This window comes from Cherax quadricarinatus, chromosome 16, assembly GCF_038502225.1.
Source record: "Cherax quadricarinatus isolate ZL_2023a chromosome 16, ASM3850222v1, whole genome shotgun sequence".
Classification (NCBI taxonomy): Eukaryota; Metazoa; Arthropoda; class Malacostraca; order Decapoda; family Parastacidae; genus Cherax; species Cherax quadricarinatus.
The window spans coordinates 35174392-35191500 of record NC_091307.1 but is presented as its reverse complement, the minus strand read 5'-3'; the positions used below and the strand labels follow the sequence as shown (position 1 = coordinate 35191500).

Genomic DNA, 17109 nt, shown 5'->3' with positions numbered 1-17109 from the left:
ATACATGGACATGACACATCTGAGCGCAATGCTCTCTACAACCTTCAGTACTCTAGATCTTTCCGTGGCCGTTCCAATCGCAGAGCCAGGAGAGGAAATAGAGATCGGGGTTCTCAGAACCAGAATCAGCCTCATTCTTCCAATTCAGGGGAATCCGAGCACCCCAGTCTACTCGTCCAGTCATGACAGTAGGTGATAATGAGTACACCATCCCAGTTCAAAATTCCTATGAAGCCTTAGCCAGTCTTGAGAATGACAACCTCGCTGTTGATATTGCTTCACACGTCTCTGACGTAGAGGAATTTGGGGATGAAGTGGAAAATGCCTTCTCTGATGACAACACACCCTTCTGTTTGCACATAACTCCAAATGAAACGATAGGTCCTTTAGTACAAGCTTCTATCCATAATGCGCCCGTTCATGTGTTCATGGACTCTGGTGCGCAAGTTAATATCATCAGGTCTAGCTTGTTTAAAGAGAAGCAGTTACGACGTGTCCTCCTCGTTGAACCAACTACTGTAACCTCCCTTTGTGGAGTAGCTGGTTCCCTTCTGCGTGTCTGAGGTCAGACTTCGCTCACCTTTTCTATCCAAGGTAGAGACTTTACTGCTGCTATTCTTGTTGTCGACCAGATTACTTTCCCTGGTGACCTTCTACTGGGATTTGCTTCCATGCGAGAATTACGCATTGTGCTGGACCCTTACCGATGGCATGCCCAAATTGACGACTTGATCGTTCCATTTTTGGGTTACCAGCTTGGATCAGAAATCTGCCATACTGCCGCAGAGTATGATGTACGGATTAAGTCCTTACAAGCTAATGCATTTTCCAGTAGCGTACCCAAGCGATCAGGCACTAGTAACTCTGTCACTCCCATCTGTGTTCCACCTACACCTTCAGATATGCAAGATAGTGTATTGCCTCAAGTGTCCGAGGACACTCAGACTGCCTTGAGTGCTCAGCCTATCCCTGCAATGTCTGCTAGTCCAAGTAGTAGTTTCTCCACAGGGGATGCCTTGTCGGAAAACGATTACTTGAAACTAGTAATGCCATCTCTTGTTGATGTCACATGCCGTCTGCAGAAAGACGTCTCTGTTGTGGCTAGTGCTCTCACTAGAGTGTCTGTTGTTAGGTAAGACACATATGCAACAGTTAGGTATCTTTATTTCGAAACGTTTCGCCTACACAGTAGGCTTCTTCAGTCGAGTACAGAAAAGTTGATAGAAGCAGAAGATACTTGAAGACGATGTAATCAGTCCATCACCCTTAAAGTTTTGAGGTGGTCAGTCCCTCAGTCTGGAGAAGAGCATTGTTCCATGGTATGAAACAATATGGAGATGAAGTGACAGGATGGAGCCTTATATAGCGCCAAGAGGTGAGACGTAGGTCACTAGGAGAGGTAAGAACTCAGATGCTGGGAGGACAGGTCCCTCTCAAATCCAGCCGTTCTCACTAGTAGAGGTTGTCGAAGTTGATTGTAGGTCTGTACCAAGATACCCTTGTGTTGCAGTGTCAGACAGATTGAACATTAAAATGGTATAAAATACCGACAGGTTGTTAGGTAAGACACATATGCAACAGTTAGGTATCTTTATTTCGAAACGTTTCGCCTACACAGTAGGCTTCTTCAAGAAGCCTACTGTGTAGGCGAAACGTTTCGAAATAAAGATACCTAACTGTTGCATATGTGTCTTACCTAACAACCTGTCGGTATTTTATACCATTTTAATGTTCAGAGTGTCTGTTGTTGTTCCTAATGTTCCAGATGGCGATAACGTCCTAGTTGACAGTGATTCCTGCAAGGTCAAGGCTTTATTTGTTGAACCTTCCTTACACGTTGTAGAGACAGTAAGATCCATTTATTCCTTGCTAACACTTTGGGTCACAGTGTTCGTCTCAGAGCAAATACCAATCTTGTTGGCCTGGTTCACTATCCTTACCCTGTTCAAGTACAGGATGACGTGCCACCTCACCAGTGGGTCGGTGCTATTTCAACAGGGGAGACCTCATCCACTCCACTGGATCAATCCATTCCACCAGTTGAGGAGAAAGACTTAGCTCCCACTGACTTCCCAGACGAAGTCAAGCGTTTGTTGACTCTGTTAAACAAATGTCGTAGAGCCATTGCCTTACCAGGTGAGAAGATGGGTATAATGAACTTATTGTCCCATCGTATTCCACTTGAACCTGGTACTAGGCCTATCTATATACCTGCGTACAGAATGCCTCATTCCCAAGTTGCTGTCGCAGAAGAACTGATCAATCAAATGCTCAATGATGGAGTTATTGCACCTAGCAATTCACCCTGGAATGCACCCTTAATCCTAGTGCCTAAGAAGGACGGTACTTGGCGCCCGATGATTGACTTTAGGAAGTTAAATGCAAAAACTATTCCAGATCGCTTCCCACTTCCTGTACTTGATCTTTTACGCAACATTGGAGATAACAAAGTCTTCTTGACCCTGGACTTGTTACAAGGGTTTTGGCAAGTCCCTCTTCACGAGGACAGCCGAGAGTTAACCGCATTCTCCACTCCCACAGGTCATTATCACTTCCTTTGAATGGCTTTTGGATTACGATCCTCTCCTATCACATTCATTAGACTCATGACCAATATCTTTAGAGGTCTTATAGGTAAAGCACTTATGGTGTACTTAGATGACGTAATCGTCATGTCCAAAGATGTGGATACACACCTGAAAAGACTTGGTAAGCTTGAAGAAGCCAATTTAAAGATCAAACTGTCTAAATGTCAATTTTTCAGATAAGAAATTAAGTTTCTTGGTCACATAGTCACTCCTAGAGGGGTTACGACTGATCAAAGCAAAGTAATGGCAGTACTAAATTTTCCATCCCCCAAAACTGCTGATGCTGTAAGATCCTTTGTGGGTCTAGCAGGTTTCTATAGATCTTTCATTGCTAATTTTTCTTCAATAGCAGCTCCTCTAACTGAATTGCTTAAGAAAGATGCTCCTTTCGTCTGGACCTTCCGTCAAGAAAGAGCATTCCAGACACTATAAGAAAAGCTAACGTCTGCTCCCATTTTGAAATTCTCAGATTTTTCCAAGCCCTTCTATTTGACAACTGAAGCTAGTTCAATTGGCATAGGTGCCGTACTAGCTCAGAAGACTGATGGCAAGTACAACGCAGTTGCATTTGCTAGCCGAGTCCTTACGAAGGCTGAACGTAATTATACAGTAATGGAGCAAGAAGCTTCAGCAATAGTATGGTCTTTAAAGCACTTCCGAGACATTATTTACCAGTACCCTGTTCATGTCTTGACAGACCATGCACCACTGATACCTTTATTCCAGAATAAACAACCTACTGGAAGGTTAGCCAGATGGACCTTGACTATCCAAGAGTTCAATCCCACTTTTGAACATTTACCTGGCAAGTCAAACGTGGTCGCAGATGCTTTATCGCAACATGTTAGTGTAGCAACTGCAGATCCTCCATTTACTGCCGAGGATGTAAAGAATGCGTAAAGAACAGATCCCATGTGGTCTGGTGTGATTCGATTCCTGCTCCAGGAAGATCTTATTCTGACTGTGAAGCCACCAGCACCCATTAGTGACTTTGTAATGAGCCAAGAGTTACTGTATCGAACAGCCGAGTTGGGTACTCCAAGTAGAAGAGTATACCAGTTAGTAATTCCACAGTCACTAGTGAATGTAGCTCTACAGATAGTTCATGATGCACCAGGTGTTGCACACCCTGGTATGGATCGTTCTGTGAAACAAGCCAGAATGAAGTACTTTTGGCCACATATGGCAACTGACATTTCAGAGTATGTTAAGAAATATAGTGTTCGTATGCAACATAAAGGAAAGGTCAATGGTCCTAATCCAATCCAGGTGTACCCAACCACTAGCGAACCGTGGGGGAGAGTTGCCCTTGATTTGTTAACCAATTTTAAATGTTCCCTCCAAGGCAACAAACATCTGTGTGTTATGGTAGACCATTTCACCAGATATTGTGAGTTAGTTCCTGTTGCAGATAAGACTGCTGAGACAATAGCTAAAGCATTTAAAGAACGCATTATCTGCAGGCATACCACCCCTAAGTCCTTAGTAACAGATAATGAAGGTGAATTCTGTAAAGAGATTCTTGAAAATTTGTGTACTTTGTACAAGATCTCTAAATCCACCATTGTTCCTCATCATCCTGCCAGCAATGGGTTAGATAAACGAACCAATAAGAAAGTACTTGATGTCTTGAGAGCCACTATCAACCCCAATAGTGAAACTTGGGATGAAGTTATACCAGATGTTCAATGTGCCATAAATTCTGCTTACAATGCTTCCATAGGTGATACTCCACATTATGCATTGTATGGTGTAGACAAGCGTTTACCCTATGAGTTGTTATATTCTACTCCGAAACCCAATTACAACCCTGATGATTTCATAGCAACTCGTACCAGCATAGCTCATTGTTTTTAGAAGAATCCGTGAAACACTTCATAAATCAACAGCAGAATTTACTAGAGTAACTGATAGCCGTGCTAAGCCATCAAAAGTTAAAGTAGGTTCAAGAGTAATGCTGACAAATTTCAACAAAACATCCGCAATGCCCAAGCTCAATCAAAAGTTTGTTGGCCTTTATCGAGTTGTTGAACATATCACTGGCAATAAGTATAAGGTTAGAGAAATTAGTACTGGTAAGTACAAAGAATAGCATTTAGATCATATGAAATTAGTATGCGATGTTGATGATGTTGCTACCCAGACTATTGTGACAGATGCTGACAATCCTCTTGACTCTGTGCCCTCTACCTCAAATACTAAGTCAGTTAATCAACCTGAATGTCGCTATTCTTTGCTTACTCGACAAGTAATGAGAAACCCACAAGTATCTTTTGTAGATACTCATTCAGATCTCCCTCAGTCAAGGCATGTGTTAGCCATTGCAGAGGAATTCGATCCTCCCAGAGATGATAACCATTCTGCATATGTAAACCTCACCCTCGCAGAATTGGGTATAAATGTACATAGCCTGTATAATTAGATGTCAGAGATAAAGGAAATTGTCAACTGTGTGCTTTGTTATTAACTGATCAGTTTTTTTTTTTCAGAAAATTTATTTTTTCGTGTTCACGTTCCCTCCGTATTCTGAGAATTTAACAGTAATGATCTGAGTGCACCAGATTGCCTTTGCTGTTAATTTCACCTTGTATATATATATTTATTCTTCCTCAGAATCTGTAGAGTGCATGAATACAGGTCGATCGATCAATTCCATCCATATTGTACAATGATTTGTTCTTATAAGTCGTAATGCATTACAATGGAACTCATTACGTTAAAACTCAGTACGTTAACACCCATTACATAAAACTCATTATGATACCATCCATTAGTTCTAAGTTATATATGAATTTGTTATTGTATAGAATCAGCCCAGAACCACCTGCCTGTTCAGCCTATAGCATAGTAGTGTATGTCGAGACGACATACGTAACATGACCGAGCTGTCAGCATAGTTGCTGATCCCCTTATATGTGTTGTATAGATTAGCTGAGCATCATAGTACCATCCATGTGTTTTATATAGAAGATCCCTATTAGGCCGAGTGACTGTATGACATCATGGGATACAGCATGAGTGAGTGAGAGGCGCTGCCTCGTCCTCACTCCGTGCTTAGACATCCAGGCAGTAACACGGCAGGCTGGGCCCATCCCTTCCTTACCACAGTCTGACAATACATATTGCTATGATCCAACAAGTGAGTTTACCTTATCCATCATATCTCCTTCCGAACCCCCACGACGACGACAGCAGCAGCAGCAGCAGCAGCAGCAGCAGCAGCAGCAGCAGTAGTAGTAGTAGTAGTAGTAGTAGTAGTAGTAGTAGTTGTAGTAGTAGTAGTAGTAGTAACACTGAGCATTAATCCTTTCGGTAGTCAGAGATGCCATTTACTCCCTCACTGCAACCACTGTAAAACTAGAGCAGACAAATGTTCTACACACTACATTATTTACACTACAGTGAAGACAATATATGAGCAACCACATTCTCTGTTCTCTTCACAAAACGAATCACCGATGACACCAAAATAGGCCTTCGAATTCATTCTGACGAGGACACTAGAGCACTCTAGGAAGATTTGAACGGACTGATGCAGCGGTAAGAGAAGCGGCAGATGCAGTTTAATATAGACAAATGCAAACTTCTAAACATTGGCCAAGAAAATAACCATGCCACATATAAACTAAATAATGCAGATCTTAATATTATTGTTTGAGGAAAGGATTTAGTTCTGGTTAGCAGTAATCTAAAACCAAGACAACATTGCATAAGTGTTCGCAGTAAAGCTAACAGAATCCTTGGCTTCATATCAAGGAGCATAAATAATAGGAGTTCTCAGGTTGTTCTTGAACTCTATATATCCTTGGTTAGGCCTCATTTAGACTATGCTGCTCAGTTCTGGTCACCGTATTACAGAATGTATATAAATGCGCTGGAAAACGTACAGAGGAGGATGACAAAGTTGATCCCATGTATCAGAAATCTTCCCTATGAGGATAGACTGAGGGACCTGAATCTGCACTCTCTCGAAAGGCGTAGAATTAGGGAAGATATGATTGAGCTGTATAAGTGGAAAACAGGAATAAATAAAGGGGATGTAAACAGCATGCTAAAAATATCTAGCCAAGACAGGACTCGCGGCAATGGTTTTAAGTTGGAAAAATTCAGATTCAGGAAGGATATAGGAAAGCACTGGTTTGGTAACAGATTTGTGGATGGGTGGAACAAACTCCCAAGTACCGTTATAGAAGCTAAAACGTTGTGTAGTTTTAAAAATAGGTTAGATAAATACAAGAGTGGGTGTGGGTGAGTGTGAGTTAGACCTGGCTAGCTTGTGCTACTAGGTCTGATGCCGCGCTTCTTCCTTACATGGATGTGACCTGACCTGACTAGGTTGGGTCATTGGCTAACGCTGGTAGGAGACTTGGACCTGCCTCGCATGGGCCGGTAGGCCCATGGTTTCTCGTTAGGTGAAGAAAATGTATGACTGATCATTATACTGACAATGTTGCACAACCAACACAATAGCAAGAGCTTCCTTTTCTGTGGTAGCATAAATTATTTGGTGACTTTTCAGTTTTGCCGAAATATTGTCGTGCTACTTTTTGTAACAATATAGCACTAACATTAGTATTTTTGGTTTCTACTTGCGGAGAAAATGGAAGTGCAAAATTGTGACTAGTCAGTACAGGAGCACTAGCAAGCAGAGCTTTTACATTTTCAAATGCCCTCTGACATTTAATATCCCGCACATATTTTCGTTTGGGACTAATAAGGCCTGTGAGTGGGGAAATCACCTTTGACAAATTTAAGCAGAATTTTCTGAAAATGTTACCGTGCCTTCGAAACGCATCACTTCTTCTTGGCTCTTTGGTACATGGAAATTGTCTTGCCTCCACCTTGGCATTCACTGGGGCTACTCTTCCCTGGCCAATTACATGCCCTAAAAATGTCACCTGGTCTTGTCTAAAAACACTTCACCAAATTATCTGTGAGCTGAACATCGTGAACCTGTTAGAAAGCTCTCTCAGCTGTTTCACATGTGCTGCCAAGTTCATCAATATAACATCTCACTCCAGCTAGACCATGTATAGCTTGATAAATTAGATACATGTGCAACACTTGGGTATCTTTATTGAAGAAACGTTTCGCCACATGGGGATTACACTGCCACACAAAATTAAAAAAAAAAAAAACAGCTGTGTCTTAGCCAACTGTTGAACCCTTTTCTGATTGGGTTTTATTTTCATTAGAGACCTTATCTACCACTAGGTACTATTCACTGCACCTTGTCAAACATTCTCAGGAATCGGCTCCAATGCCAGTTCCAGAGTGGAACATCAAAATGGTATACAATACCGACAGGTTGTTAGGTAAGACACATATGCAACAGTTAGACAACTTTATTCCGAAACGTTTCGCCTACACAGTAGGCTTCTTCAGTCGAATACAGAAAGTAGGCATGAACAGTAGAGATGTGAAGACGATGTAATCAGTCCATCACCCTTGAAGTCGTAGAATTTGAGGTTGTCAGTCCCTCAGCCTGGAGCAGTTCAGTTCCATAGTCAGGAACTATCATAGTTCCTGACTATCATAGTTCCTGACTATGGAACTGAACTGCTCCAGGCTGAGGGACTGACAACCTCAAATTCTACGACTTCAAGGGTGATGGACTGATTACATCGTCTTCACATCTCTACTGTTCATGCCTACTTTCTGTATTCGACTGAAGAAGCCTACTGTGTAGGCGAAACGTTTCGGAATAAAGTTGTCTAACTGTTGCATATGTGTCTTACCTAACAGTTCCAGAGTATGTAGCACCACTTCACGGTCCCACAATCTCATTAAGGTCAGACTGGCAGGCTGGTTTATTGGTGCCATCCACTTCATTTTAGCCAAGTAGTCTCTACTACTTCTTCACAGATGTGATGTATTCTTTCCAAGATTGATGGGCTAACCACATCTACTCAAGGCTGAGCGACTGATTACCTCAAACTCCTCCTGTTCTTCACCATTCTTCTTTGTATGGACTGATGAAGCCACTGTGTGGCGAAACGTTTCCTTATTAAAGATACCCAAGTGTTGCATGTGTCTAATTTATAAACTTGTCGGTTTTCTGAACCATTCATCTACTTTGGTACTTACTGGAGAGGCCTGTGCAGCAGCCATGTTCTGGGTGATAACTACTTCCAAATTTTTGTTGGCTAAAACCTTTCACCCAACATTAAAGCATGGTTAAAATCATTAACATCTTTTTCCTCAAGATATGCCTTAAGGTCAGGAGGTACACTGTTCAAAAGATCCGCTAATAAAATTAAGGTAATTACACGCTCATAATCACTTACCACACCTTTGGAGCGGCACCATTTGTTGACCTTCCTGAAAATTTAATGCTCTAAACTTCTGCCTATACGTCTCTAGAAATATCTTATAAGCCAACAACACAACATCCTTCATCTTCTCATAATCAGAAAATTCATGCTCATCTAGAGACCTAACAGCTTGTAACACTTGACCAATTAACTGAGTTTGTGCCAATGTTGCCCATTCACTGTCTGGCCACAGTTGTGGTTTTGCTGTTTTCTCAAATAATGTAAAAACTTATCTGGATCTTTCTCCAAAAATATAGGAACAAACTTTATAGCTTCATCCTTATTAAATATGTGTAACCTATTATCTGTTCGCTGTTGAGAAATAAACTCTCTCTCTCTTTTGCCCAAAGAATTTCCAACTCTTTTTCCTCCTGGATCTTTTTACGTTCAGTCCTTCTCACATCTTTTTCTTCCTTAATTAGGGTTAATTTCAAACTTAATTTCTTCTTCATTATTTTCATTATTAATGGTTGGGTTTGATCCAGGGATCTCCTCCAAGATCCGTCACCTCTAGAATATCCACTACTTACACACATCTTGGAAATTAATAGCATAAAAACACTTTCAGATATTATTCATGTAAAATATTTTATTATTATTATTATTATTATTATTCCCACCAAGGCAGGGTGGCCGGAAAAAGAAAAACTTTCATCATTCACTCCATCACTGCCTTGCTCGAGGCGCACTTACACTACACTTATAAAAGTGTAACATTAACACATCTCCTTCAATAATATAACACAAACAAAACACATATCATTGTTACACTGAATTATTATTATATTAACAAAGAATTACTTTTATTAAATAACTCCCCAAAAAATCATTAAATATGCACATATAAAGCCTGGCAGAAAAATAATTGTTTATTAATTGCACTTGAAAAAGGTAAATTATTATTTACTGTTATAATATTTAATAGAAAATCCTTCCTGTAATCTTTCCTTTAAATGCTGACTCTCCAGGTTTTAAATGTGAATTATCATTCTAAATCTGATAATTCTCCCGGACTTGGTCTCCATGTTACGCATTTAGAATGTTAAGTAAATAAATGCTGACGCCTAGTGGTAAAAGCCTTGTCTAGGGGCATTTAAAATATTGAACAAAATACACCAACTAGGAGCCAAGCTTGTTTCTTCACAAAAAGCTTTAACTAGATGGTCAATATTCTTATCAAGAAGGATAGATAAATTCACCTTAAGTTAATTACTAGGAAGGACATATAATCTAATGTATATGAAAATATATTATTATTAACCTTAAATATACAACACCATTACTCTCCACTAATCACACAGACAAGAAAACGCCTCCCTGGGCCCACATAAGCATAAAATTATGGCCTGAACCTTACACAAAACACTACAAACTTACATTACTCAGCCTAACTCCATCACATCCCCATAACTTCTACCACAACACTGATTGACTTTGTCCCACATTCCCCACTCATCTCTCTCATCCCAGTCACCTGTCCAATACACGTTCGATTTCAGAACAAACCCCGTCCACTGACACTATTTATGGAGCATTTTTCACCACATCATAAGTTTTTATAAACATTATTGTAACAATGCAGAATCCTGCATAATACGCACAAGAATTGTAAAGCCAAAGATAGAACACGGAGACTGAAGAGAAGCAGCTGGGCATAACAGCACCACGTCCAAGTCTAGTAAGGTACTAACTCTGATTCTAGAGAAAGCCAGGTACGTACCCTTTACTCCAGGCATCTTCCAGAAGACTTTAAGCTACTGAATGAGCGAAACAGCAGAGACGTTGTTCATGCACACTAAAAAAAACATGCAGGTAAATAGCATGAGCCGAAATAGGTTTTGACTCACTGTCGTGATACAGGTAAGGAGGTCACACCTGCTTCTCGGCTCTAAATAAAATGCTGGTGAGTGTCATGTACACACCGTACCAAAGTGTGCAGAATCTTAATAACTCTAATATCATAATATATTACTATTATCATTCCTGGACAGAATAACAACCTTTTATATTTGATTACAATTAAATTTTGTGCACAAGATAAATATTCCAAGAAATATAATGTGAATAATAATAATAATAATAATAATAATAATAATAATAATAATAATAATAATAATAATAATAATAATAGTAATAAGCTTTCCACAACTCCTCAACTAACTTCACTACCGTTCCTTTAATCACTTGCGTCTCTGCTTATATATACCTGTCTTCTACTCCATGCTAGTAGGAGTGATCAAGGTTCTAGGACCGAAATGTCTCCTTATTAGAATGTCGGTAGTGTATGTATATATATATATATATATATATATATATATATATATATATATATATATATATATATATATATATATATATATATATTATTTTTTTTTTATTATCACACCGGCCGATTCCCACCAAGGCAGGGTGGCCCGAAAAAGAAAAACTTTCACCATCATTCACTCCATCACTGTCTTGCCAGAAGGGTGCTTTACACTACAGTTTTTAAACTGCAACATTAACACCCCTCCTTCAGAGTGCAGGCACTGTACTTCCCATCTCCAGGACTCAAGTCCGGCCTGCCGGTTTCCCTGAATCCCTTCATAAATGTTACTTTGCTGACACTCCAACAGCACGTCAAGTATTAAAAACCATTTGTCTCCATTCACTCCTATCAAACACGCTCACGCATGCCTGCTGGAAGTCCAAGCCCCTCGCACACAAAACCTCCTTTACCCCCTCCCTCCAACCCTTCCTAGGCCGACCCCTACCCCGCCTTCCTTCCACTACAGACTGATACACTCTTGAAGTCATTCTGTTTCGCTCCATTCTCTCTACATGTCCGAACCACCTCAACAACCCTTCCTCAGCCCTCTGGACAACAGTTTTGGTAATCCCGCACCTCCTCCTAACTTCCAAACTACGAATTCTCTGCATTATATTCACACCACACATTGCCCTCAGACATGACATCTCCACTGCCTCCAGCCTTCTCCTCGCTGCAACATTCATCACCCACGCTTCACACCCATATAAGAGCGTTGGTAAAACTATACTCTCATACATTCCCCTCTTTGCCTCCAAGGACAAAGTTCTTTGTCTCCACAGACTCCTAAGTGCACCACTCACTCTTTTTCCCTCATCAATTCTATGATTCACCTCATCTTTCATAGACCCATCCGCTGACACGTCCACTCCCAAATATCTGAATACGTTCACCTCCTCCATACTCTCTCCCTCCAATCTGATATTCAATCTTTCATCACCTAATCTTTTTGTTATCCTCATAACCTTACTCTTTCCTGTATTCACCTTTAATTTTCTTCTTTTGCACACCCTACCAAATTCATCCACCAATCTCTGCAACTTCTCTTCAGAATCTCCCAAGAGCACAGTGTCATCAGCAAAGAGCAGCTGTGACAATTCCCACTTTGTGTGTGATTCTTTATCTTTTAACTCCACGCCTCTTGCCAAGACCCTCGCATTTACTTCTCTTACAACCCCATCTATAAATATATTAAACAACCACGGTGACATCACACATCCTTGTCTAAGGCCTACTTTTACTGGGAAAAAATTTCCCTCTTCCCTACATACTCTAACTTGAGCCTCACTATCCTCGTAAAAACTCTTCACTGCTTTCAGTAACCTACCTCCTACACCATACACTTGCAACATCTGCCACATTGCCCCCCTATCCACCCTGTCATACGCCTTTTCCAAATCCATAAATGCCACAAAGACCTCTTTAGCCTTATCTAAATACTGTTCACTTATATGTTTCACTGTAAACACCTGGTCCACACACCCCCTACCTTTCCTAAAGCCTCCTTGTTCATCTGCTATCCTATTCTCCGTCTTACTCTTAATTCTTTCAATTATAACTCTACCATACACTTTACCAGGTACACTCAACAGACTTATCCCCCTATAATTTTTGCACTCTCTTTTATCCCCTTTGCCTTTATACAAAGGAACTATGCATGCTCTCTGCCAATCCCTAGGTACCTTACCCTCTTCCATACATTTATTAAATAATTGCACCAACCACTCCAAAACTATATCCCCACCTGCTTTTAACATTTCTATCTTTATCCCATCAATCCCGGCTGCCTTACCCCCTTTCATTTTACCTACTGCCTCACGAACTTCCCCCACACTCACAACTGGCTCTTCCTCACTCCTACAAGATGTTATTCCTCCTTGCCCTATACACGAAATCACAGCTTCCCTATCTTCATCAACATTTAACAATTCCTCAAAATATTCCTTCCATCTTCCCAATACCTCTAAATCTCCATTTAATAACTCTCCTCTCCTATTTTTAACTGACAAATCCATTTGTTCTCTAGGCTTTCTTAACTTGTTAATCTCACTCCAAAACTTTTTCTTATTTTCAACAAAATTTGTTGATAACATCTCACCCACTCTCTCATTTGCTCTCTTTTTACATTGCTTCACCACTCTCTTAACTTCTCTCTTTTTCTCCATATACTCTTCCCTCCTTGCATCACTTCTACTTTGTAAAAACTTCTCATATGCTAACTTTTTCTCCCTTACTACTCTCTTTACATCATCATTCCACCAATCGCTCCTCTTCCCTCCTGCACCCACTTTCCTGTAACCACAAACTTCTGCTGAACACTCTAACACTACATTTTTAAACCTACCCCATACCTCTTCGACCCCATTGCCTATGCTCTCATTAGCCCATCTATCCTCCAATAGCTGTTTATATCTTACCCTAACTGCCTCCTCTTTTAGTTTATAAACCTTCACCTCTCTCTTCCCTGATGCTTCTATTCTCCTTGTATCCCATCTACCTTTTACTCTCAGTGTAGCTACAACTAGAAAGTGATCTGATATATCTGTGGCCCCTCTATAAACATGTACATCCTGAAGTCTACTCAACAGTCTTTTATCTACCAATACATAATCCAACAAACTACTGTCATTTCGCCCTACATCATATCGTGTATACTTATTTATCCTCTTTTTCTTAAAATATGTATTACCTATAACTAAACCCCTTTCTATACAAAGTTCAATCAAAGGGCTCCCATTATCATTTACACCTGGCACCCCAAACTTACCTACCACACCCTCTCTGAAAGTTTCTCCTACTTTAGCATTCAAGTCCCCTACCACAATTACTCTCTCACTTGGTTCAAAGGCTCCTATACATTCACTTAACATCTCCCAAAATCTCTCTCTCTCCTCTGCATTCCTCTCTTCTCCAGGTGCATACACGCTTATTATGACCCACTTCTCGCATCCAACCTTTACTTTAATCCACATAATTCTTGAATTTACACATTCATATTCTCTTTTCTCCTTCCATAACTGATCATTTAACATTACTGCTACCCCTTCCTTTGCTCTAACTCTCTCAGATACTCCAGATTTAATCCCATTTATTTCCCCCCACTGAAACTCTCCTACCCCCTTCAGCTTTGTTTCGCTTAGGGCCAGGACATCCAACTTCTTTTCATTCATAACATCAGCAATCATCTGTTTCTTGTCATCCGCACTACATCCACGCACATTTAAGCAACCCAGTTTTATAAAGTTTTTCTTCTTCTCTTTTTTAGTAATTGTATACAGGAGAAGGGGTTACTAGCCCATTGCTCCCGGCATTTTAGTCGCCTCATACGACACGCATGGCTTACGGAGGAAAGATTCTTTTCCACTTCCCCATGGACAATAGAAGAAATAAAAAAGAACAAGAGCTATTTAGAAAAAGGAGAAAAACCTAGATGTATGTATATATATATATATATGCATGTGCGTGTCTGTGAAGTGTGACCAAAGTGTAAGTAGGAGTAGCAAGATATCCCTGTTATCTTAGCGTGTTTATGAGACAGAAAAAGAAACCAGCAATCCTACCATCATGCAAAACAGTTACAGGTTTTTGTTTCACAGTCATCTGGCAGGACGGTAGTACTTCCCTGGGTGGTTGCTGTCTACCAACCTACTACCTAATATATATATATATATATATATATATATAATATATATATATATATATATATATATATATATATAGCTGTATATAGCCTAGGTAGTAGGTTGGTAGACAGCAACCACCCAGGGGGGTACTACCGTCCTACCAAGTGAGTGTAAAACGTAAACCTGTAATTGTTTTACATGATGGTAGAATTGCTGGTATATTTTTTCTCTCATAAACATGCAAGATTTCAGGTAAATCTTGCTACTTCTACTTACACTTAGGTCACACTACACATACATGTATAAGCATATATATACACACCCCTCTGAGTTTTCTTATATATTTCTTACTAGTTCTTGTTCTTGTTTATTTCCTCTTATCACCATGGGGAAGTGGAACAGAATTCTTCCTCTCTGAGCCATGCGTGTCGTAAGAGGCGACTAAAATGCCGGGAGCAAGGGTCTAGTAACCCCTTTTCCTGTATAAATTACTAAATTTAAAAGAGAAAGTTTCGTTTTTCTTTTTAGGTCACCCGGCCGTATCTCACCGAGGCAAAGTGACCTAAAAAGAAAAACGAAACTTTCTCTATTTAAATTTAGTAATTTATACAGGACAAGAGGTTACTAGCCCCTTGCTCCCGGTATTTTAGTCGCCTCTTACGACACGCATGGCTCACGGAGGAAGAATTCTTTTCCACTTCCCCATGGAGATAGGAGGAAATAAACAAGAACAAGAACTAGCAAGAAAATAAAAGAAAACCCAGAGGGGTGTGCATATATATGCTTGTACATGCATGTGTAGTGTGACCTAAGTGGAAGCAGAAGTAGCAAGATGTACCTGAAACCTTGCTTCCGTCTTACACTCACTTGGCAGGACGGTAATACCTCCCTGAGCGGTTGCTGTCTACAACTCTTTGTATATATATATATGTCGTGCCGAATAGGCAGAACTTGCCATCTTGGCTTAAATAGCAACGCTCATCTTGCCATATAGGACAAGCGAAAATTTGTGTATGCAATAATTTCGCCAAAATCATTCTGAACCTAACGAAAAAAATATATTTCACTGTGTTTGTTTAGTATTAAATTATTGTAAACAAATCTAAAATATATTTAGCTGGGTTAGGGTAAAATAAATTGTTCTTGTTATAATAAGGTTAGGTAAGTTTTCTAAGATTCTTTTGGAGCAAAATTAAAAATTTTTACATTAACATTAATGAAAAAAATATATCTTTAAACGTATAAGAGAAAATTTTAGAAAGGACTTAATTTTAAATGAGTTCTTGCTAATTGACCAGTTTTACATGTTCGGCACGACATATATATATATATATATATATATATATATATATATATATATATATATATATATATATATATATATATATATATATATATATATATATATATATATATATATATATATATATGAAAGATTGAATATCAGATTGGAAGGAGGGAGTATGGAGGAAGTGAATGTTTTCAGATATTAGGGAGTCGACTTGTCAGCAGATGGGTGTAAGAAAGAGGAAGTGAGCCATAGTTCTGACGAGGGAGACAGAAAGGGAAAGGGAAATATATGAGAGTATAGTGGTACTAACACTCTTATATGGGTGTGAAGCATGGGTGGAGAATGTCACAGCAAGGAGGAGGTTGGAGTTAATGGAGATATCGTGTCTAATGGCAGAGAATTCGTAACTTGGAGATAAGAAGGCGGTTCGAGATTACTAAAAGTATTATTCAGAGAGCTGAAGAGGGGTGTTGATGTGGTTCAGATGTTTACATAGGATAGAACAAAATTGGATGATTTAGATGGAGGGCGTATAAATCTGTAGTGGAAAGAAGGCGGATAAGAGTCCTCCCATGAAAGGTTAGATGGACTGGATAAAGGTGGTTTTTATGTCTGAGGGTCTTAAACATCCAGCAAGTGTGTGTGAGCTTGTTAGATAGGAGTGAATGAATGCATGTGGTTTTTATAACTTGACGTGCTGTTGAAGTGTGAGCAAAGTAACATTTATGAAGGGATTTGGGGAAACCAGCTAGCCGGACTTGAGTCCTGGAGGTGAGATACAGTGTAAGCACTCTGAAGGAGGGGTGGGGATACTTGCAGTTTTGAGCTGTGGTATCTGCCTCCCTCTTGCAAAACAGTGATGGACTGAGTGATCGTGAAAGTGTTTTTTATCTTTTTTTTGGGTTACCCAACCTCGGTGGGAGACGGCAGGTTTGTTAAAAAAAATACATACACCTGGTTTTCACCATTCTTCTCAACATTACAT

General features: G+C 39.8%; 1 protein-coding gene across 1 annotated transcript in view; it reads left to right on the top strand.

The window, feature by feature from the left end:
• Nucleotides 1-4572: 4572 nt before the first annotated feature.
• The window catches only part of LOC138852783 (uncharacterized), a 63906-nt gene continuing 51369 nt past the window's right edge, over nt 4573-17109 (top strand). Inside the window, exon 1 of the mRNA XM_070085657.1 lies at nt 4573-4663. Within this exon, the coding sequence (XP_069941758.1) occupies nt 4573-4663 (91 nt within the window). The remainder of the gene's footprint in view (nt 4664-17109) is intronic.